Source organism: Indicator indicator, chromosome 8 (genome assembly GCF_027791375.1).
Source record: "Indicator indicator isolate 239-I01 chromosome 8, UM_Iind_1.1, whole genome shotgun sequence".
Lineage (NCBI taxonomy): Eukaryota > Metazoa > Chordata > Aves > Piciformes > Indicatoridae > Indicator > Indicator indicator.
In genome coordinates, this window is record NC_072017.1 from 21,833,786 (window position 1) to 21,852,692 (window position 18,907).

At 38.4% G+C, this 18,907-nt stretch overlaps 1 protein-coding gene across 1 annotated transcript; it reads right to left on the reverse strand.

Annotated features, from left to right (window-relative positions):
- Nucleotides 1-814: 814 nt before the first annotated feature.
- On the reverse strand, nucleotides 815-18,659 carry ETFDH (electron transfer flavoprotein dehydrogenase). Its single transcript, XM_054383263.1, has 13 exons — nucleotides 18,626-18,659; nucleotides 16,603-16,749; nucleotides 15,585-15,814; nucleotides 14,839-14,920; nucleotides 14,425-14,543; nucleotides 14,047-14,124; nucleotides 11,012-11,158; nucleotides 9,956-10,096; nucleotides 7,908-8,051; nucleotides 3,898-4,066; nucleotides 1,867-2,049; nucleotides 1,292-1,513; nucleotides 815-983 (listed from the first exon to the last, which is right to left on the reverse strand). Exons 1-13 carry the CDS (start codon nucleotides 18,657-18,659, stop codon nucleotides 820-822), a joined length of 1,860 nt encoding a protein of 619 aa, XP_054239238.1. The 3' UTR covers nucleotides 815-819.
- Nucleotides 18,660-18,907: the final 248 nt, after the last annotated feature.

Here is an 18,907-nt window from a genome sequence, read left to right on the forward strand (position 1 = left end):
TTTTCAGCATGTACAACTCCGAAGTCTAATAATAAAGACAAACTTCAGAGGTGATGTGGTTTTCTTTTCTTTTTTCTAAAGCTGTAACAAGATCTGCTTTGCAACTCAGGTCTTTATATGTCTATCAGTAACAGCTGTGTTTTTGCAGCTTAATAGTTGGTGTTTCCTAAGAAGCTTGCTTTCACACCATGACAATTCAGACAGTTTCTATTAGATTTTTTATTACAGCAGGCCTGATTTCTTGTAGAGAATAAAAATGCTGGTAGACATACCACTCTATGTGCAATTGCACATTTTTTTTTAAACACAGTTTCTATTGCAGATGGGTTCCCTCTTATCATTAGGAAAAAAAAAATCTAACTGTAAATTTGATGTGAAATGTGCAACAGTTAAAAGCAGTGACAATTTTCTAGACTGATGTGGTTTCCCTACTGCATGGTTGGATTACATACAGTATATCACTCCAGATGGAGAAATAAAATAGGGTTTTTTGTATTCTTCCACCATACCCATGATTCTGGATATGGCTCCTGTCATCACTGAACCTCATCAATAAATCTAAGATCCAAAGTTCCAAATCAGTCCTGAGAAGAACTATCTTCTGCCTGCCACACAGCTCCAGTTAAAAAAGTCCTATTTAAATAAGGCTAGGATTTAACCAGAAGGCACTGACTTTCCATTTAATGCAACAGTCATAACTGAAATTCAGAATGGCACTCTAAGATTCAAGTCAGTGCTGTACTTCAATTACACAGCAGCATAAAATAGTCCATCTTATTTGTTGGTGATCAGTAGTCACTGGATAGATCTCCTGTAAGTTTACATCCCATTATAAGCTGGTCCTCCTCCACCTTCAGGCACTACCCAGTTAATGTTCTGACTTGGGTCTTTAATATCACATGTTTTGCAGTGGACACAGTTCTGCGCATTTATCTGCAGTCTTGATCCTTCTCCTGTTTCCAGAGGAATATATTCATAAACTCCTGCGAAGAGCAAAAGAGAGCTATCACCTCACTGAATAGTTTCCCCTGGCATAAATGCTCTATTTACCAGCAACATAATGAGGGAAGTGTATTAGTAGTGTGAGTCAACTGCCTTGTTCTCTATGTACTAATTTATTTCATCATGGAAGTGCTGTTGACAGAACGTATTTTAAGAACTGTACTTGAACTCTCTTCTAGGAGGAGGATTTGGATAGAATGCTTGAAGTAAGTAGAAGGCCAGGCAAACTATTCCTGAAGTACTTAGTCTTTCACCTTGCAAAAACGGCTGAAACATTTTTATTACCTACCTGCTGGACAAAATCTTTGTTCTGGTCCATCAAACACAGCCAGATTCCTGCTCACAGGGATGCTGTCATCTTTGAGAGTTAAATGAGCAGGCTGGTCATGTTCATGGTTTGTACCACTTAACGCCACAGATGACAGGAGATCAAAACTTATTTTTCCATCAGGCTTTGGGTATTCGATAGGCGTGCAGTCTTTGGCTGGCTTGAGCTGAGCAAAATCTGGTCCTAAATATAGTTTCAGTAAGTAAGTTTCAGTATAGAATCACTGTAATTTGCAGTTACTCAAGAAAAATTTAATTAACCTATTTTAACTTCCCTTGTCATCAGAATGAAATATTTCATAAAAGGCAGTCTTTTTCATGAGACAAAAAACTATGCTAAGTAAAACAGTGTTTAAATATCTTCATTTACATTATTGCTAGGTAGTATGACAAAGTCATACTGGTCTAGTCGAGGATGTCCCTGTGGATGTCCCATGCTGATTGCGGGGAGCTCGGACTAGATTACCCCTGGAGGTCCCTTCCAGCCTGGACTGACATACAGATTTAGTATCTTCGTTCAGGAGATAGTGAAATTACCTGGATGTTTTAATGTCCATGGTTCCATTCCTCTCAGTAGCCAATAAAATATGCCTGTGTAAATCATTCCTCCATACACACCCAGTATGCTATGGCAGGATGGTCGGATGTTTCTAACCGCGTACAGCTCTTTCCAGACCCAAGAATTTTTCAGGTTCTCTTCATACTCTTGCACATCAAGTCCTAAGGCAGTACATTACTGTTAGGTACCTACAGTACATAAAGACTATCCTTGAAATAAAAAATAATTGCTGAAGAAAGGCAATTGTTAGCAACAAAGCAGAATGAAAATTTCAGAATACTAAGCTAAGAATATACTAGACAACTTATTTTAGCCTCTTGAAGAGATCCATTTTGTTGGCAGTTACCAGAATATACCTGCTGCACCTTTGCAGCCACTATTAAAGACCCATAAACATCACTAAATTGCCTCCAACTTCAGCAAAATATAATCTGCCAGGTGTCTATATTGGCTTCTCTGCAGGAAAACAGCTACTCAGAGAATCTAAGAGGAGTTTACCTGTGATCAAAGAGCCAGGTTTGTAACATTAATGTTGTCAAATTCAAAAGCCTCTTCTTTACAAGTTACATGCAATCAAAACCATTCTAATTTCAGTAACTGACTATGGCCCAATGGCTGATGCCAGTCCTAGAGAACCTTATTCAAGTTACATGCAATCAAAACCATTCTAATTTCAGTAACTGACTATGGCCCAATGGCTGATGCCAGTCCTGGAGAACCTTATTCTTCTCCTTTGCAGTCAGCAAGTTAATGCGGAAGATTGGACTTAAAACTTTATTTAAACAGGTTCATTTTATTCTTTACAAATACTAGACCCTGCAAACTTGACCCATGACACATCTATTGCAGACAAGGAATTAGCTTAGCAAAAAAATGCTTCTTCAAATGAAATTTTTTTGAGAGCTTCCCCTTCACTGTTCTCCATTACTACTGTATAGGAATAGATGTTCTAAATAATAAGGTTTAAGTCTTGTCTATATGAGAAAACATCTTTCAGTCCATTCTGTCTCACCTAAGGCCCTGAAGAAAAGGTCATTATCTTTGCACAAAGTGTGCTGTAATAGCCTGTGCTGACAAAAAATGGAAACAGCATATAAAACATGTCTGTCATCAAACAAGGGGCACACTACCTCAGTCTTTATTCTTTCAGATGGGTTCTAAGCATTTTAACTTGGTCAAAGAGTTGAATTTTTGATTGTTCACCATACCCTATGTGGCAATCTGTATTGTGTGTTTTGGCTGAGAGATAGCTCACTAGGACTGAATCCACTACTACAGAAGATACTTCTAAAATGACAATCAAATGGCACCTGGCTACAGTGTCAATCTCCATAATGACTGAAATTCTAATTGGGTTCTCTATGTAGTCTTTGTTAACAGATTTAAAGGAACAACCAAGGCTTCAATAAATAGCTACAATGTGGCCAGGATCAGGTGATTACTTCAATGTGCTTGCCTTACATATAAAAGGATGTACACAGAGTCTCCAACTGAGAGGACTATAAAGACAGAAAATGATGATGGAAAGTAAAAAGTATTCTAACATTTAACAGCAAAGAGCAATCTTGAAAAATTTCATCCTGTTTTGCTTACAGTTAATCTGTTCCTTTTTTTTTTTTTTCTCCGAACCTGCAGTCTTTCAGCAACACTTCTTGAATCATAAAGCACCATTTTTAAACCTATTAGTAGAATAAGATACCTGCCTTTCTTGGGTACTTCTACAGAAAGCATAAGCTTACTTTTCAGATGCTTGATAGAGACATTTTATTCTAGCAGTAGAATTAATACTTAAGAGTAACCAAGCAAAACATTACTAATTTCTTAATAAATAAATAAATGGCCAGTATAAATAGTAAGTAAACAACAGGTATCTTTTTAAACTACCACACTCATATCAGAATTTAGTTGCATTTCCAACTTATTCCTTCAGACACTAGTAGCTAGTGCCAAGCTGTTGGTGATTCTAGTTGAACACAAGGCAATTAAAAATCCAAGTACAGTGATCTTACCTATTGTCTTTGATTGGAGATTTTCATTAATTAATTGTTTAAAGATGGCCTCTGAAGCCAACATGCCGCTTTTCATTGCGGTATGTGTTCCTTTGATCTTGGGAACGTTCATAAGTCCAGGACTGCAACCAATTAATAATCCACCTGGGAAGGTGAGTTTAGGTATTGACTGCAGAGAAAACAGAAAGTAAGTTTATTTTTTTTGTTTGCTCTTTTCTAAAGTGAAAATAACATTGTGGAAATTAAACTGGCATGAGGTTTGAGTGTTCTTTGCATTTTCAGAGTTTGATGTACATGACAAACATCTAAGAGTTACTCAACAAAGGAATTTTGGTACAGTAAGCAAGTCAGAATACAGACATTGTACTGTGCTGAGACAGACATTTGTATTCCTGTTTTCCACACCATAAGCTGTAGTATGCATCTCATCTTCTGGTTTATTACTCAATGCTTTTTTCCACAAACCTTCTATGGAACTGCACAGTGCCCATCCCATATCCTCTCCCACATGTCTCACACAAGGAGTTGTTCAGCAGCCAACAATGCATTTTTTTGGTGCAAAATAATTGTCTTACTCCCATTCTGTAAGCAGCAAAATGTCACAGAGTACAGCCAATTCACAAACCTAGGAGAGCCAGACAAGCTGCAAACATCAGGTCTAAAACGTTAATATACTATATGCCTCTATCAACTAAGGAATGCCTCAGCTATCAAGATAGCTATTCTCACCCTGATCCAATGAAATTAAGATTTTAGGTAACAGCTTGAAAACATGGATTGACTGCAGCACTTTGAGCACAAAACTGTGATCAAATCCTACGTCTGAAAATTGCTGAAGGTAAGTTATGAACCTAGCCTTCCTCTGAAAGCCTTTTTTATTGAGCAGCACATGTGAACCTAGCATCCTGTTTTCAATTTAAGATGCCTGAAACCATTCAATATTTAACAGCTTAAACAAACAGTATCTCCTGGAATTCAAGATAAGCTGAACCAAATGTTTCTTCTGCTTGTTCAGTTGTTACCTGGTTACTAGTTATTCGCCAAGACTCTACAGTAGCCACCAAAAAACAACGTTGTACTACACAGCATATTCTGGGCTATGTGTTTAACCACAGACTTAGTGATTTGGTTTGTAGGAAACATAATTTAGGATGAAAACACAGCTACAACATGGAACTCACTTTCAGTAACCAGAAGTCTTAAGTTCAACCACGTAACTGTTTAAAAGGGATTAAGTTAGCTCTTTTCACAAGACCTTTGGCTGAAAATAGGTAGTCTGTTGTATCTATTAGGATGCAATGATGCTGCACTGACTGACTCTTTCAATTACATAAAAAGATGGATCAAATACTTTTCTTCTCCAAGAACTGCTTCACTGAATACATACACAGTAACATACTGCCAAAGTATAAAAGAGATCAAAAATTAAGTCTTATAACACAGAAGGTTACATGTACTGCAGCTTTGTTAGCAATTCCTGTTACTAGTACTGTGCACTTGGTGCCTGTTTTCACAGTTGAAGGAATGTGATGCCAGAATGGCACAAGCCTTCCCCACCCCTGAGAGGGTGAAATCCTTTCAACCTTGAGCGCTTGGGAGAAGCCACCACCATCTTGGCAGCACAGACAAAACAACATTGGGTTGGAGGAGGAAAGAAGGGGAGACACATGCTTCCTGCAGTCCTCACTACCAGTGGACAGGAAACCCTACATTCTTGTTTTAGCTCAGCGTCTAATCATAGATTCATAAAACAGTGAGGGTTGGAAGGGACTTCTAGAGATCAAGCCCAATCCCCCTGCCAAAGAGCAGGATCACCCAGGGCAGGTCTCACAGGAAAGCAGCCAGATGGATCTTGAAAATCTTTAGAGAAGGAGACACCACAGCCTCCCCGGGGCAGCCTGTTCCAATGTTTGACACTTGCATAGGTTATAAGTACAAAGTTTTTTCCCCCCCTAATATTCATAATATACATTGCTCAACAACAGCAACATCTTTTATTTTGTTAACAAAACTCTTAAATCTCGTCAAAGTTTTCCATAAAATGGAGACCAGCCAGAGGCTGTATTAAAACTTCTGGCATTCTTGATTTTGCAGTTTTGATAGACAGAAGAAATAACAGCTATGTAGATTACAGTATACTAAATTCTGTCCCCTCCTTCCACATATCCCAAAAAGCTACAAAATCAGAAACAAACAAAAGTGAGCTCTCTGTCTCACACCAGCTTAGCATCGCTCTATGTTAAAGACTATAGAACATGGTTCTAAGGTTATCCATAACAAACAAAAATCTTATCTTGATGGCAATTTTATACATCTATTTGATGCAATATTGTCACCAAAATGAAAACTGGAGATAGAGAACAACTTACATAAGAAAATATTCCTAGACTCCCGTGTTGCAACTGAGTCAGACTGCTACAGTTATTAATCAAAGCAACACATGCAAAAGAAGAGCTAATCTTAAAAATCTTCCTGTGTGAATCATCAATACAGCTTTTTTTTTTTTTCAGAATGCATGTATTTTAAAAAGTCATTTAAATGTATGACTTCATGATTAACTAGACAATTTTATCTATGGAAAATAAAAAAAAAACCTACAGAACAAAACATGCTTTTGTGTTAGGAACAGTGCAAAGTAAGCGAGATGTTAAGTTCAGCAAAGAAGTTCAAAGATTAGACAGAGGCGCACAAGAGCTGTAATTCTACTGTTTGTGTAACTTAGCACAAACAGTGTCTGTAAGTGACTTCAAAAATATCATGTTCCTTCAGCCATATGTTTCAAACAGAATAAGGAGTATGCAACTGAAGTCACAATCTGACAGCTTCTTCAAAGCCAGAAATTCAACAATGACTATCTGTGATAGAGAAAGCAGAGCACAGGGTAGAAAGACAAGTCCCTCCTGCACAAAGCTCTAAATTAAAACATCCTGACATTTTGTATTTTATCTGTGTTAATAAAGGACCAACAATGGTTTCTGAAAAAAAAAGCTAGTAACACAGCTGGTTTACAACATGTCAAGGTATATTCCCACTTGAATGGAAAACATAATTAACTCATGGATGGACTTGTACCACTTGTGTAATCATGAGGCTTATGAAGCTCATGAACCCACATGCTTTGTTTCCAGACATGCACCTTGGTGTCAAATCCTAACAAGGTCCACATAACTGTGAGAAGAGTTATGCTGCTGCTAGAATTCTACCTGTATTGCAGAAAGAAGAGGTTCAAAAAGTAATCAGAGAGCAGAGTGGAATGGTCCCACACAGGCTGTGGATCATGAATACTCAGGCTAGTTTTAAGCTCCAAAAAAAAGTAGGAGTGTCCAGAAGATTTATCTAGGAATCTAGATGCTGCCATATGCTGTGTTTCAAGATTCCCATGTGAGAAGCCAACAGGTTGTAGTGACTTTAGCTGTTAAACTCTAAGCTATTTATCCTGCATGGTTTTTTAGCCCTTTCAATTGACTTCAAGTCTTAATGGATACGTCTTTAAAATTTCACCTCTTAGAGTCCTTAAGGGAACAAAACGAACAAGGTATTTCACCTCCTAAGAAAGCAGAAATTCAAAGCTGAGCATGAAACATACCAAAGGGATCTATGCTTGAGGAGATAAAGGCTTTTATCTGTGAAGCTACATAACAATTTCAGCACCATCACTGGCTTTAGGGTGAAGCACTGGAAAGAAGTTCCCTCTGCTAGAATAAACAAGTAATCTGGAAAATTCACACCCTCACGAAAACAGGCTCACGAACACCCATGGCTTCAGGCACAACAAAATTATCTGTAGCTGCTTTGCTGCTGGACTCTTTGGATTGTAATATAAACTCCACTTCATATTTCACTGGGAAACTGACCACATTTTAAGATTTTTAGTATAGACAAAGCCTAAGTGTAGCAAATCTCAGCAGCCAGTATCTTGTTCAGTTATTACCCAATAGCATGCAACCCAAATCTGCAGCACTAAAACCATGCTACAGAGAACTCAAAGTAAAACCTTCATGAAGAGTTACCTGAAAACCACCTTCATTTAATGCTCTGGCACCATAGGCAATCCTTGTTCCACCCTCCAAAGTAGGTTGTACACTAGGATGGTGCTTCCATCTCTGAAACTCCCTAAATGGATTCAAATAGGGATTTTGATAATCTAAACCAACCTTTAAAAAAAAAAAAAAAGAAAAAGTGCAACATTAATGAAAATACAGCATGGAATTCAACAAAAGCTTGAAAAGAACACAACCACATATCCTCACATGAACTATTTACATTCTGCTTTATACTAAACCCACCTCAGCATCTTTCTTCTTTAAGAAATTACTACCAAAAATACATTCTATTAACAGCACAGCAGAAGCAAATCTGAGCGTTTTCTGCTACAAGACTGTTCTCTGCCCCACCTAAAACCTAAGTACGGAAAAGATTTAATCGTACTACAACCACCTTATGTCTCTTTGAAATGAAACCGTCAAACTGAATCAAGCATGTTTTAAGGGTCAGGATAAGCAAGAAAAATTGCAAAACCTCTCCACCCTAGAAAAGATGGAAAGAGAGGTAAACAATTATTTCTAGATAGCTAGGTCCTTAAGCTCGCATCATTTAGTGGAGACAGTTATTTCCAGTTAGGTGAGCCACTGTGATGCAGCACAAGGGATCAGTGATGAAAGCAGAAAACAAGGGCAAGAGACTTAGCAAATTGGCTGGCCATCCAGGATCTTACGCGTTTGAGAATTTGTCCAAAGAAGCTATATTAAAGATGAAAATGCAGAATGTCTTAAAAGGACTGCTGCCAAATTCTCTCTCAAAAGATATTATTTCTAGTTCCTGCAAGTTTTATTTGAGATGAGTAACAAATTGTAAGTCAGCAACAAACAGTACCTTGATTTCTCTGACAGCTCACTACTTTTCGAGCACTGCTTGCATCTACTTCCCTTGCTACATAACGAACACTTTCACAATAAGTGCAAGATAATGCTACCACAAAAAACAGCTAAAACTGACATGGGTGTAGAGTTCAAAGACAGAAAAGTGCTTCTGTGTTCACACATAACTTGATTTTCTCCTAGCTTAACTGGAGATATGAGCATTACTGACTGCCATTCTCTATAAGAATCAAAGCAATCTAGCCGTCTAAAAGCAAACAGAATTTGAACGTCTACTGTCTGTGTTTACTAATTCTAGTATTGGAATACGCATAGGACAAGTATGCATGTCTGAGAAAAGTTAACAAGTGTTTTTGCAATGTTTGTCACAGAACAGTTAGACAAAAATAGTGTTCACACTCACCCACCCAGACTCTGAGACCATTCTGAAATCTAGGAGACCAAAATGTCACCTCAGTCCCATGTTGCTGAAAGTCCAGATCCTGTGCCTGACTCTTACAACATCTGTATGTAAAGCACATGCACAGGATAAATAGTGCATGCTTTGTTTAGGACAGTAGGTGCCAGAAAAACATCTCCTGCCGCTGCTCCTTGCATCTCTTGTTGACAATGACACAAGACTGTGTCTCTAGTGATCCTAACAGTTCTGATGGAGAAAATAAAAAGGAAGAAGCTATCTGTCCAATTAAAAAAGACAGTAGATAAAGAGGGCAAGGCAAATAGGGTGGGAAGAATTATAAGAACAAACTGAAAAGCTCAGAAATAGAAGAGATGCTAGTTGGGGAACTGCAGAGTGCTTCCACTTTACACGCTTCTTTCATCAAGTGGAGATGCACTTAAGGTTGATGCAGGAAGGAGGAAACGGAATTGTACAAAGTGTGATTTAGACATTTTGTAACCTGCAAAAATTTTGCAAGTACAGTTTTGATTAATCATCTGGTTTTGGCTTTATCATGATTTGTTTGGTTTTCAAAAAAGAAAATAGAAAACTTACAAAGAATTTAATATCTCATTCTTAATAAAATACACTGTATTAAAGACAGATTAATATGATATATTATCCCTCCATAATGGGGGCATCTTAATATTGAGAATGCACAAAATGCTGCTATTCTTGTGTTTTTATCTTCACGTGAAAACAGAGAAATTGCAGGAAAATAAAAACCCCACACTTCACTTACCACAAATCCAAGAGCAACTAAAGGTTCACCCTCATTTAAGTGATAAAGAAAGGATCCTCCATATGTGTGTCTGTCTAAAGGCCAGCCTACAGTATGTTCCACTCGTCCTGGTTTCCATTTCTTTTCATCAATAGTCCATAACTGAAATGAAGATGAAAAAAAATTTATATTGCAATAACAGAAAAACACAAGTATGCAAATAAATATTGAAGAATATTAATTTGCTGCTAGGATCAATGCTTAAATTCATATGACAAAATACCAGGTAGTGAGTATACTTTTTTTTTGAATTACCATTTAAGAATTTCCCAATACCCCTCTCTTAAAACCTTGTGCATCAGAAAATGTGACTGAGACTCTAGTACTACACCCCAAATTTTCCTTCAATGACAAGATGCTTTCCATTCATGTCTTTAGTAGATACTTCTGCTAAGGAATGCAATGCCTACATTGAGTTTTTAAAGATGTTATTTTTGCATAAGAATCACTGCAATTCCATCACAAGTGTTTCAAGGTCAGGCTTAACTGCATGCCTGAGTTATCTAAGTACTTGCTGTCTAACAGGTTACCCTCTCTCTGCTCTCTCCAACACACCTCCAGTGCTCATCTGACCCATGGTGGACTCACAGAAGCATCTTCATGTTTCCAATATGGAGTCAATTTTCTGCTCATTTGACAGTGTCTCTTCACCATGGAGTTATGTGTTAGGTGCACTCTAGTGACAAAGGGCAGCTGAACACTATTAGATCACCTCAAGAGTCGGGCTGATCTACACTAATATTCCCATTTAGATTAAGAAACACATTTTTGAGTGTGACTCCTGGTTCCCCCAACTTACTGTGCTTTGGTACAAGATTGCACAGTAGCTATGGAAAGAATGATAGGGATTCCATTTGCATGAACATAAGCTGTAAGACAGGCTTCAGAATACCAAAGATTCTGAAACCTGAAAGTATAATTCAAAATTTAACATCTTACAGTAGCTTGAAAGCAAACAGAAACTACCTCATAGCTTCACAGTATTTTCCTTAGTTGTTAAAATTATGCAGGTGATACCTCTTTCAGTCCAATGCCATAGCTCTGGGGTTGACATTTCTCCCTTAGATTGTATTTTTTGTACATCTGTTTGGCTAGATGTCCATGACAACCTTCAGCAAAGACTGTAACTTTAGCATGGAGTTCCAAGCCTCTTTCAAAGGTAGCCTGAAAAAGCAGAACACTTCATCAGAAGATAGATCTGTGCTACACCAAACTCACAGCAAGAAACTGAAGGGCAAGGAAGTGATTTTACATTACTTTGTGGCACTGCCTAGAACCTACTAACTATTTTAGGCTATGGCTCTAATACAGGTCGAAAAGATAACTGTGATGCACCCTGGTTAATCCTATAAGGGAATTCCTCAAAGCAGCACTGCAATGGTTTGCCATTGGTCACTGAAAATCTTTTCCAGATTGGAGGACATTAACAAGGAGCAAAGGAATCCTGACAGAACAAACAATCTTAACCTAGGACTTCACACTTGAATTTCTGTTCATGAAGTCACATTATAGTAAAACATTGTGTCCACACCCATCCTGCCCTGAGAGGCTAGACAGAAACACCAGCTCAGAAAAACCTGCATCACCCTGTCCCTAAAAGAATCCATTACCTCAGAAGAAAGTTAATATTAAACCTATTTTACATTAGCACACATAGTAAAATTAAGCTAATATTAACTATAATTTAAAAAAACATTCCCATCAAAAAATCACAATGACACTAACAGTAAAATAAGAGGAACTAGCATACATGCGTATGAATGTGTCACCTCTGTATGTAAGCACACTGGACCAGAATATCACCAGACTGTATTAGCAACGTAAGCATTCAAGATACATAATCTGGCAGGAAAAAAACATACCACACATTTTAAAAAGAAAAAGCTTGATTCAAATCAGAAAATTTCATATTGAAAATGACAATGAAAAGTTTTGGATTACTATATCCAACAATACCAAATATAACCATCCCATGGTATGCCAGCATAAGTTCATGAGAAGCTTATTGCTTTGGTTTTGATTTGTCTGTCAGGTGCAATCTGCTTAAAACTTAATGGTTGGAAACCCCTGAAAAAAGGCTAACAAATGAAAAATGTTCCCTCTAATTGGTAATTGTCTTTAAACAGAAGTTACAAGATTTTGCCACTTTTTGTCTGTATTCTTTGAATTTCTGCTTGTCACCCTGAACATGAATTAACCTTGCAAAATACTAAGAGAATTCCAGGGACTTACTACTTGATCTAAAGATTGAAAATGCATACTGTCTAATTTGAAATAGATTTATATAAAATTATTTTATTAACGACAATGCCACACGGCAAATATCAGAAATCCATGAATATGAAACATTCAGTAACGTGACAAAGTCGTATTTCACAGTTAGCATCATTCTCCAGCATATGCACAGCAATCACTGTACAATCAATGTACAAATCAACATATTTTTTTTGGTGATTGGTGCTGGCTGCAATGTGAAACCACAGTCTATTTTATTAAACTATATATAGACACATTGAAGATATTCTTCGTCTGAAGGTTATACAAACTACATTTATTTACCTCAACCTTTATGCACTGGAGGTGTTATCAGCTGACCTAATTCACAGCTAAAATATTAAAATACTCAAAAAGTTGCAGTAGTTGCACACTGATTAAGTACATTAAAGAAGTTAATGGACATTCTTCCAAAATGAATGGAAAATAAAAAAATAGGTTTTGAGTATGTGTAAAAATAACAAAATCACAGTTCCTTCCCATTTTAAAATCAAACCAAGCTCCCAAGAAATCATTATTACAGCAGCAAGCTGTATGCATAAACTTGTTTCTCCTACTGGAGAAAAGGGATACCTGAAAAGAGCATGCCTGTCCCCTACAGGGGACAGACATTATACTAGGGGGGGGGGGGGTGGGGAAGGGAAATCACAGAATCATTCAGGTTGGAAAAGACCCTTGTGATCATCAAGTCCAATCACTAACCCTACTCTACAAAGTTCACCCCTAAACCACATCCCCAAACACCACATCTAAACAACCTTTAAACACATCCAAAGTTGGTGACTCAACCACCTACTTGTACCTATTTCAATGCCTGACTACTCCTCCAGTGAACAAAAAAATTCTTAATGTCCAGTCTAAACCTACCCTGTTGCAGATCAGAAAGTTGGGGACAGACTTGTGACAGGACAAGGCTGGGATGGGAATATACTACTTTTCCTGGAACCACTCCTCCTCCATTGGCTATATTTTCTCAAAACAGGAATGAGTTTTTTCTTCTCATTCCCTGCCTCAAATAGGAAAAAATAGCCCACAGTTATGTGAAAGTAAATACCTCTTTGAAATATGTTACTAGTAAGGAACCTTAAAAAAGAAAATAAATCTTAGGAAAAAACTTGAACCCATTGTAGCCAAATAATTCTTTCTGAAAGTCATTCCGAGGTGTCAAATTCTCCCTATATATTACACAGTGAAGCAACAAGCATACTGCAGGTTCTGGATTCCACTAAAAATCAAAGTCCAACACCTAGGGCAGGCAATCACCTTCTGGATACAGAAATGTGACCAGCCAGGAAAAATGTGTAAAGATTCAGCTGTACCTTGCCCTAATGAGGCAGACTGTCAACAAGTGTGACTGCAGTTGTAAATATCAAAGAAAACAAATCAGCCAGAAGCACACTCTCTTACAGGTTGCAAGGTTATCCAGCAAGAAAGCTGGATAACAGCTTTCTATTTAACCTTTCCACATTTTTCTTTTCTAGGAGATCCCGGAATTATTTCCTTTGTTTCCTGACTTCACATATGACAAAACACCTTTACAGTATGTCCCTTCAAGTCACCCTCAAACAAATTTCCTTTCTGCAAAGGCTTTTTCTCCTCATCTCAGAAGAGGTTTATAATGCTCTGAGATCAGAACTTTCACAATAACTGATCCATTTTGCATAGAGAGGGAAGACCAGCTCTTAGGCTGCAGCAAGACTACTAATAGTACCAGTAGAAGCAGACACACCACAATTTCCATAACTAGACCCTCCGTTATGGGGAAGGTAACTACTTACTTTAGGTGCTCCATCCTTTTGAATGCCTACATCATTAGTTGCTATTCCTTTCACGCTACCATCTTCATGAAAAAGAACCTTTGGAAATATTTAAACAAACAATTTTAATGATCAATTTAGTCCATTAATAGAAAGTCCTAATGCAGAACTTCTAAACATTGTGTCTTTAATGGTCAAACCTGAAGATTATATATCTATTAATATATTGTATAATCTACTTGTACTTTGCTGGATCTAGACCAGGGAATTTCAATACTGAAACACAGCCTTCACAATACATGTCTGTTAAAAGGAATGCTGTGAATGTACAAATAATTGGGAGTGGAGTGAAGAGGTTTCCAAAAACACTTTTCATATATGCACTGATGTCATCATTACCTCAGCTGCTGCATAGCCTGGATACAACTCCACACCCAAAGCTTCTGCTTGTTCACCTAGCCAACTCACAAAGTGGCCCAGACGTACTATGTAATTTCCATGATTAACCATCGGAAGTCCTACGCAAAATAAAAAGACAGACACACATAAAACACTGAACACTAAGCAAAATGCTGTATACATCAGATGTCACACCTTCTTCTGCAACTATTATCTTAACAGTCATGTCATGCATAATCACAGCCATCATGTACACAGACCCTATCACTGTATGGCATTTTGTTCTACAGAAACTTGCTGCACTGCACTGAATCAAAATATTTTGATCTGCACTACACTGAATCAAAATAGTTTGATCTGCAGAAAAGTTGAAAAAGTCAAAGAAAGATGACTCTCTACCACCTCAAATTTTACCTGGAATAATTGGCACTGGAATTCTAGATTTCTCTGTTAAAATTCCAAATATGTCTTCAGTTACAGGAGTATGAAGTGGAGCCTACATAAAGAAGAAAATATAAACAGTACTGAGAGTTATGTTTTTCTAGTGAATCTAAAAAAGAAAAAAAACCCCAATGACATATTTATCCCAGTAAGACAAAACAACTAGCCAACAGCACACGTGGCAGCTACCAGATGACAGCAGGCAGCTGATTGCAAGGCAGGTGGTGTTTTGGCAGAGATGGCCACTTGTTTCTTGCTATCCTCACTCCTAAAAGCACCTCAGACCTCCGTTATTGCTACTATGTCTGCACAAAAATCAGTGTAGTATATGCTGTTCCAGGGACAACAAAGAACCAACAAGTCTGACATTGCTAAGAATCAGCTTAGCGTGCTGCTTGTGCCCAGGAGCTGGATTCTGCACAAACACAGCAAGTGTAGTGTGCCTCAGGACTCACGAGACGTATCGTGTATATGCAGTAAAACAACTATACAAAAGAGCAGAGGCCACAGCACATCTGTGTAGACAGAAACTCCAGCATTGTCTAACTAGAGGAAAAAAAGCTAAAAAGAAGGTAAAAAATTGTTTTGTAAATCAACATATTTTTAAAATAGTACCAAGTACTAGTGATACCAAGGTACTAAGCCATAGCAGAACAAGTCGGATATGGAGTTCATTGCAAGCCAGGGATTAATTTATGTGTTTATAGGCTCATACATACCCCCCGCTCCTTCCAGTCTGGAAAGAGTTCCTGTAAGGACCTTGGCTCAAGACAAGCACCAGACAGCGTATGAGCACCAATCTGAGAAGCTTTTTCCACCAGACAAACACGTATTTCTTTGCTGTGCTCAGCAGCTAGTTGTTTGAGTCGAATAGCTGCAGAAAGACCCGCAGGGCCTCCTCCAACAATGACAACATCGGCTTCCTCTGCAAATCTTTCCATGTTTACCCCTTGAAAAAGAAAAAAAAAGAAAAAAAAAAGCTATTTAAACCAATCTCTAATTTCCCCCCAGCCTCTCTCTCACTAAACCTTGTTCTGTGAGACTGGCTACTGGGTATCCCAGAAGTATTACTATGCATAAAAAAGGCTAAGTCTTCAACAGCAATTGGAAGAGTGCAGAAAGATAGCTGCACTCCCATGTAAAACTAGCTCATTTCAAGTTCTTAGAAGAACAGGAAAACACACACTCATATCATCTTAGAATGTTAAGCTTCAGAGCCCAGTGGCTAGCTGTACCAAAGATGCTCAAAGAAACTCTGTGTAAGGGATAAAAAAAAGAAAAAAATACCCTTACTCAGAATAAATGACTTTATTTTACACTAATTAATCAATGGCTTTTCTAGAATTTAAGCAAGTGACATTGCTGAATGTAGAGACTGGAATGCCCAGAAACATACATTATTTTCTCACAAACTGTCATGGTAAGAGCATCTAAAAAAATGCAACAGATACATACCTGACTGAATTAAATCTTGCTGAAACAGTTATTGAAGCACAAGGTACTTGTATATTTTCTTTAAATAGCTATTTAAATATTTTTTTTTAATAATACGATCAAATTTAGTCTGATTCCATTTTATAGCACTAAAGACACTGTGAGCAACCACAAAATCTGGAGTATTAGAACTGTATTCAAGAGTACAGAATTCCTGTAAAAAGAAAAAACCCAAAACATTCCTGTGTCTTTAAAACTGAGCAGTAATAAATAAGTTTTTATACAATACATTATTTTACTCACCTTCCCATCGTTTGTCTTTGTCTCGAGGATGAATTGTATAATGCGTAGTTATGCGAGGCACAGAAGCAGTAGAGGCACATCTTGCAATATGCAGCAATGGAAGGCAGTCTCTCTTTATCAACTTTAGAGCATGAAAGCACCGACGTGCTACAAAAACAAGAAACAAATTTGTCAATTCAGTAATTTTTCATATTTTTCACACAAGTGGCACAACAAGTATGAAAGCTACCAGGTGATGAGAAGACGAGAAACCATAAACTTTCAAGTTAGGATGTGCTGTTTAATTTTACATTCGGGGGCGGGGGGGGAAGCGTCCCCTTTATTCATTCCTCTCATAATACCACTCTCTACACTAACCAGACATTTCTGAGAGCTGAAATAGAGTAACATGTGTACACCATGAAACACATTTTAAGTTCCTATTTTATTCTGAACTTGAAAATATTTCATACTTCACATTCAAAGTGACCAAATAACTGTAGAGATAGAATACAGAAGTAGACCTCTTCTGTCATCTCAACATGTTGAGACACACAGTTTGGGCTACTATACTAGAGTATACCTAAAGTAAACGTCATGGTCTACAATAAAAGTTCAGACTAAAACAAGTATACTTCTGCCAAACCCAAGAACAGTAGATACAGTTAACCTTTACCTTTAGTGCAGATATGTTAATTGTTGTAAGAACAAAGGAGAAATTATTTTTGAGCAAATGGAAAACATTAAAGTTTAACATGGTCAAAAACGTTCAGAAGGGCTGTTGCATGTGACATTCTTGCTCTAGTCTTTTCACGCAAAAAAAAATATAAAGATGTGCACTGTACTCAGAGAACTAGTATGGTTAGTACTGAAACTCGTTATAGGTAAGAAGTCTGTAAACTAAAACATCTTGACAATTATTTTAACTTCCTTTAAGGACTCCCTTTCTCTAATTTCAGGGGTGAAGGAGAACATCATATTTAAAGTAGAGAATTTCTGCAATGCTACCTAAGTAAAATCACCAATATCTTATGACTAAAATGCTTTGCTGAGAATAGCAACTAGCAAGGCCAAATAAACATCCTCCATTAAAACACTGCATACTGAGAGGATACTGGTCTCTATATGCAAGCAACTATTTCCTATGTTACTTCTTCACAGCAATTTTTCCAATAACCAACATAACATAAAAGCTATTATCATTTAATCTCAACAATTTTAATTATCCTTTGACTGCAGTCAGGCAGGGGAACAAATAATACACTTCAGAAGCATGATAAGAACTACACCTATACACATATATTAAAACACAACACATTAATTTTGGGGTATTTTTACTTAAGTAGAACTGATAGAGTACTATGAATTACACAGCATAGTTAAAAAATATCGGTTAATGCACACACACGTAAAAGAAGTGAAACTTAGCAGCTCAGAACACGTCTGACAATTACAAAGGTAGGTCTGAACCCTGAACAAGCAGCATCTTCCCAAGGAGCAAACTAAGCTTGCGTTACTCTGCTGTGTTGAGGCTTGGCAGCGCGTTTCTGAAACTGCAGGACCAAGCGAGCCACCTCCAAAAAGTTCTCTGCAGCTCCCTCAGAATGCTGCTTCCACAACTACTTCGTCAGCAATGGTATACATTCAATCGCTTTATTTTATCCTTTAGAATAGGTAACATCTATGATCACTCCCACCAAAATTACAGTTTTTAGGCACCACGTCACAAATAAAACACACTAGTAAGACACTGTTCTGACTCGGCCAGCACTCAGGCACAACCCTGCTCTCCCTGCCAGGAGCACATTCGGAGACACAGATGCCGCTGAAGCATAGGCCCCAGCCCGCAGGATCCTCCGCCGCCGCCGGCCCAGCAGCCGGCCCACCGTCCGGACATCCATGCGCGCCCCAGCCACGACCTTTGCTCTCCTTCCGCGCCGCGCCAGACGCTGGCCCCACCCTGCCCCGCCCAGCCGACCGGCGGCAACCCTAGAACTATCTGCTCGGGTCGCTCAGCTACCCCCGGAGCAAGCCAGCCTATTACCTCGGCTAGAGGACGGGCAGCGAACGAGCATCATGGCGGCAATCGCGAACCACGACGCCCCTCGACGTCCTCTGCTCCCCGCGACGGCCCTACGCACGCCCCAAGCCAGCCCCCGGTCACGCCGCGCCTGCGCACTCGGCTGCCGGCGAGAGGGCGCCGATTCCGCCCCGTGCCAGCGGCAGGACTACAGTTCCCGGAGAGCCCGACAGTAAGGCCTTTCCCAGCTTCCCTCTTCTCATATTTAAATGTCACAGGCTCAAAGGAAGCGGAGACGGCGCAGGG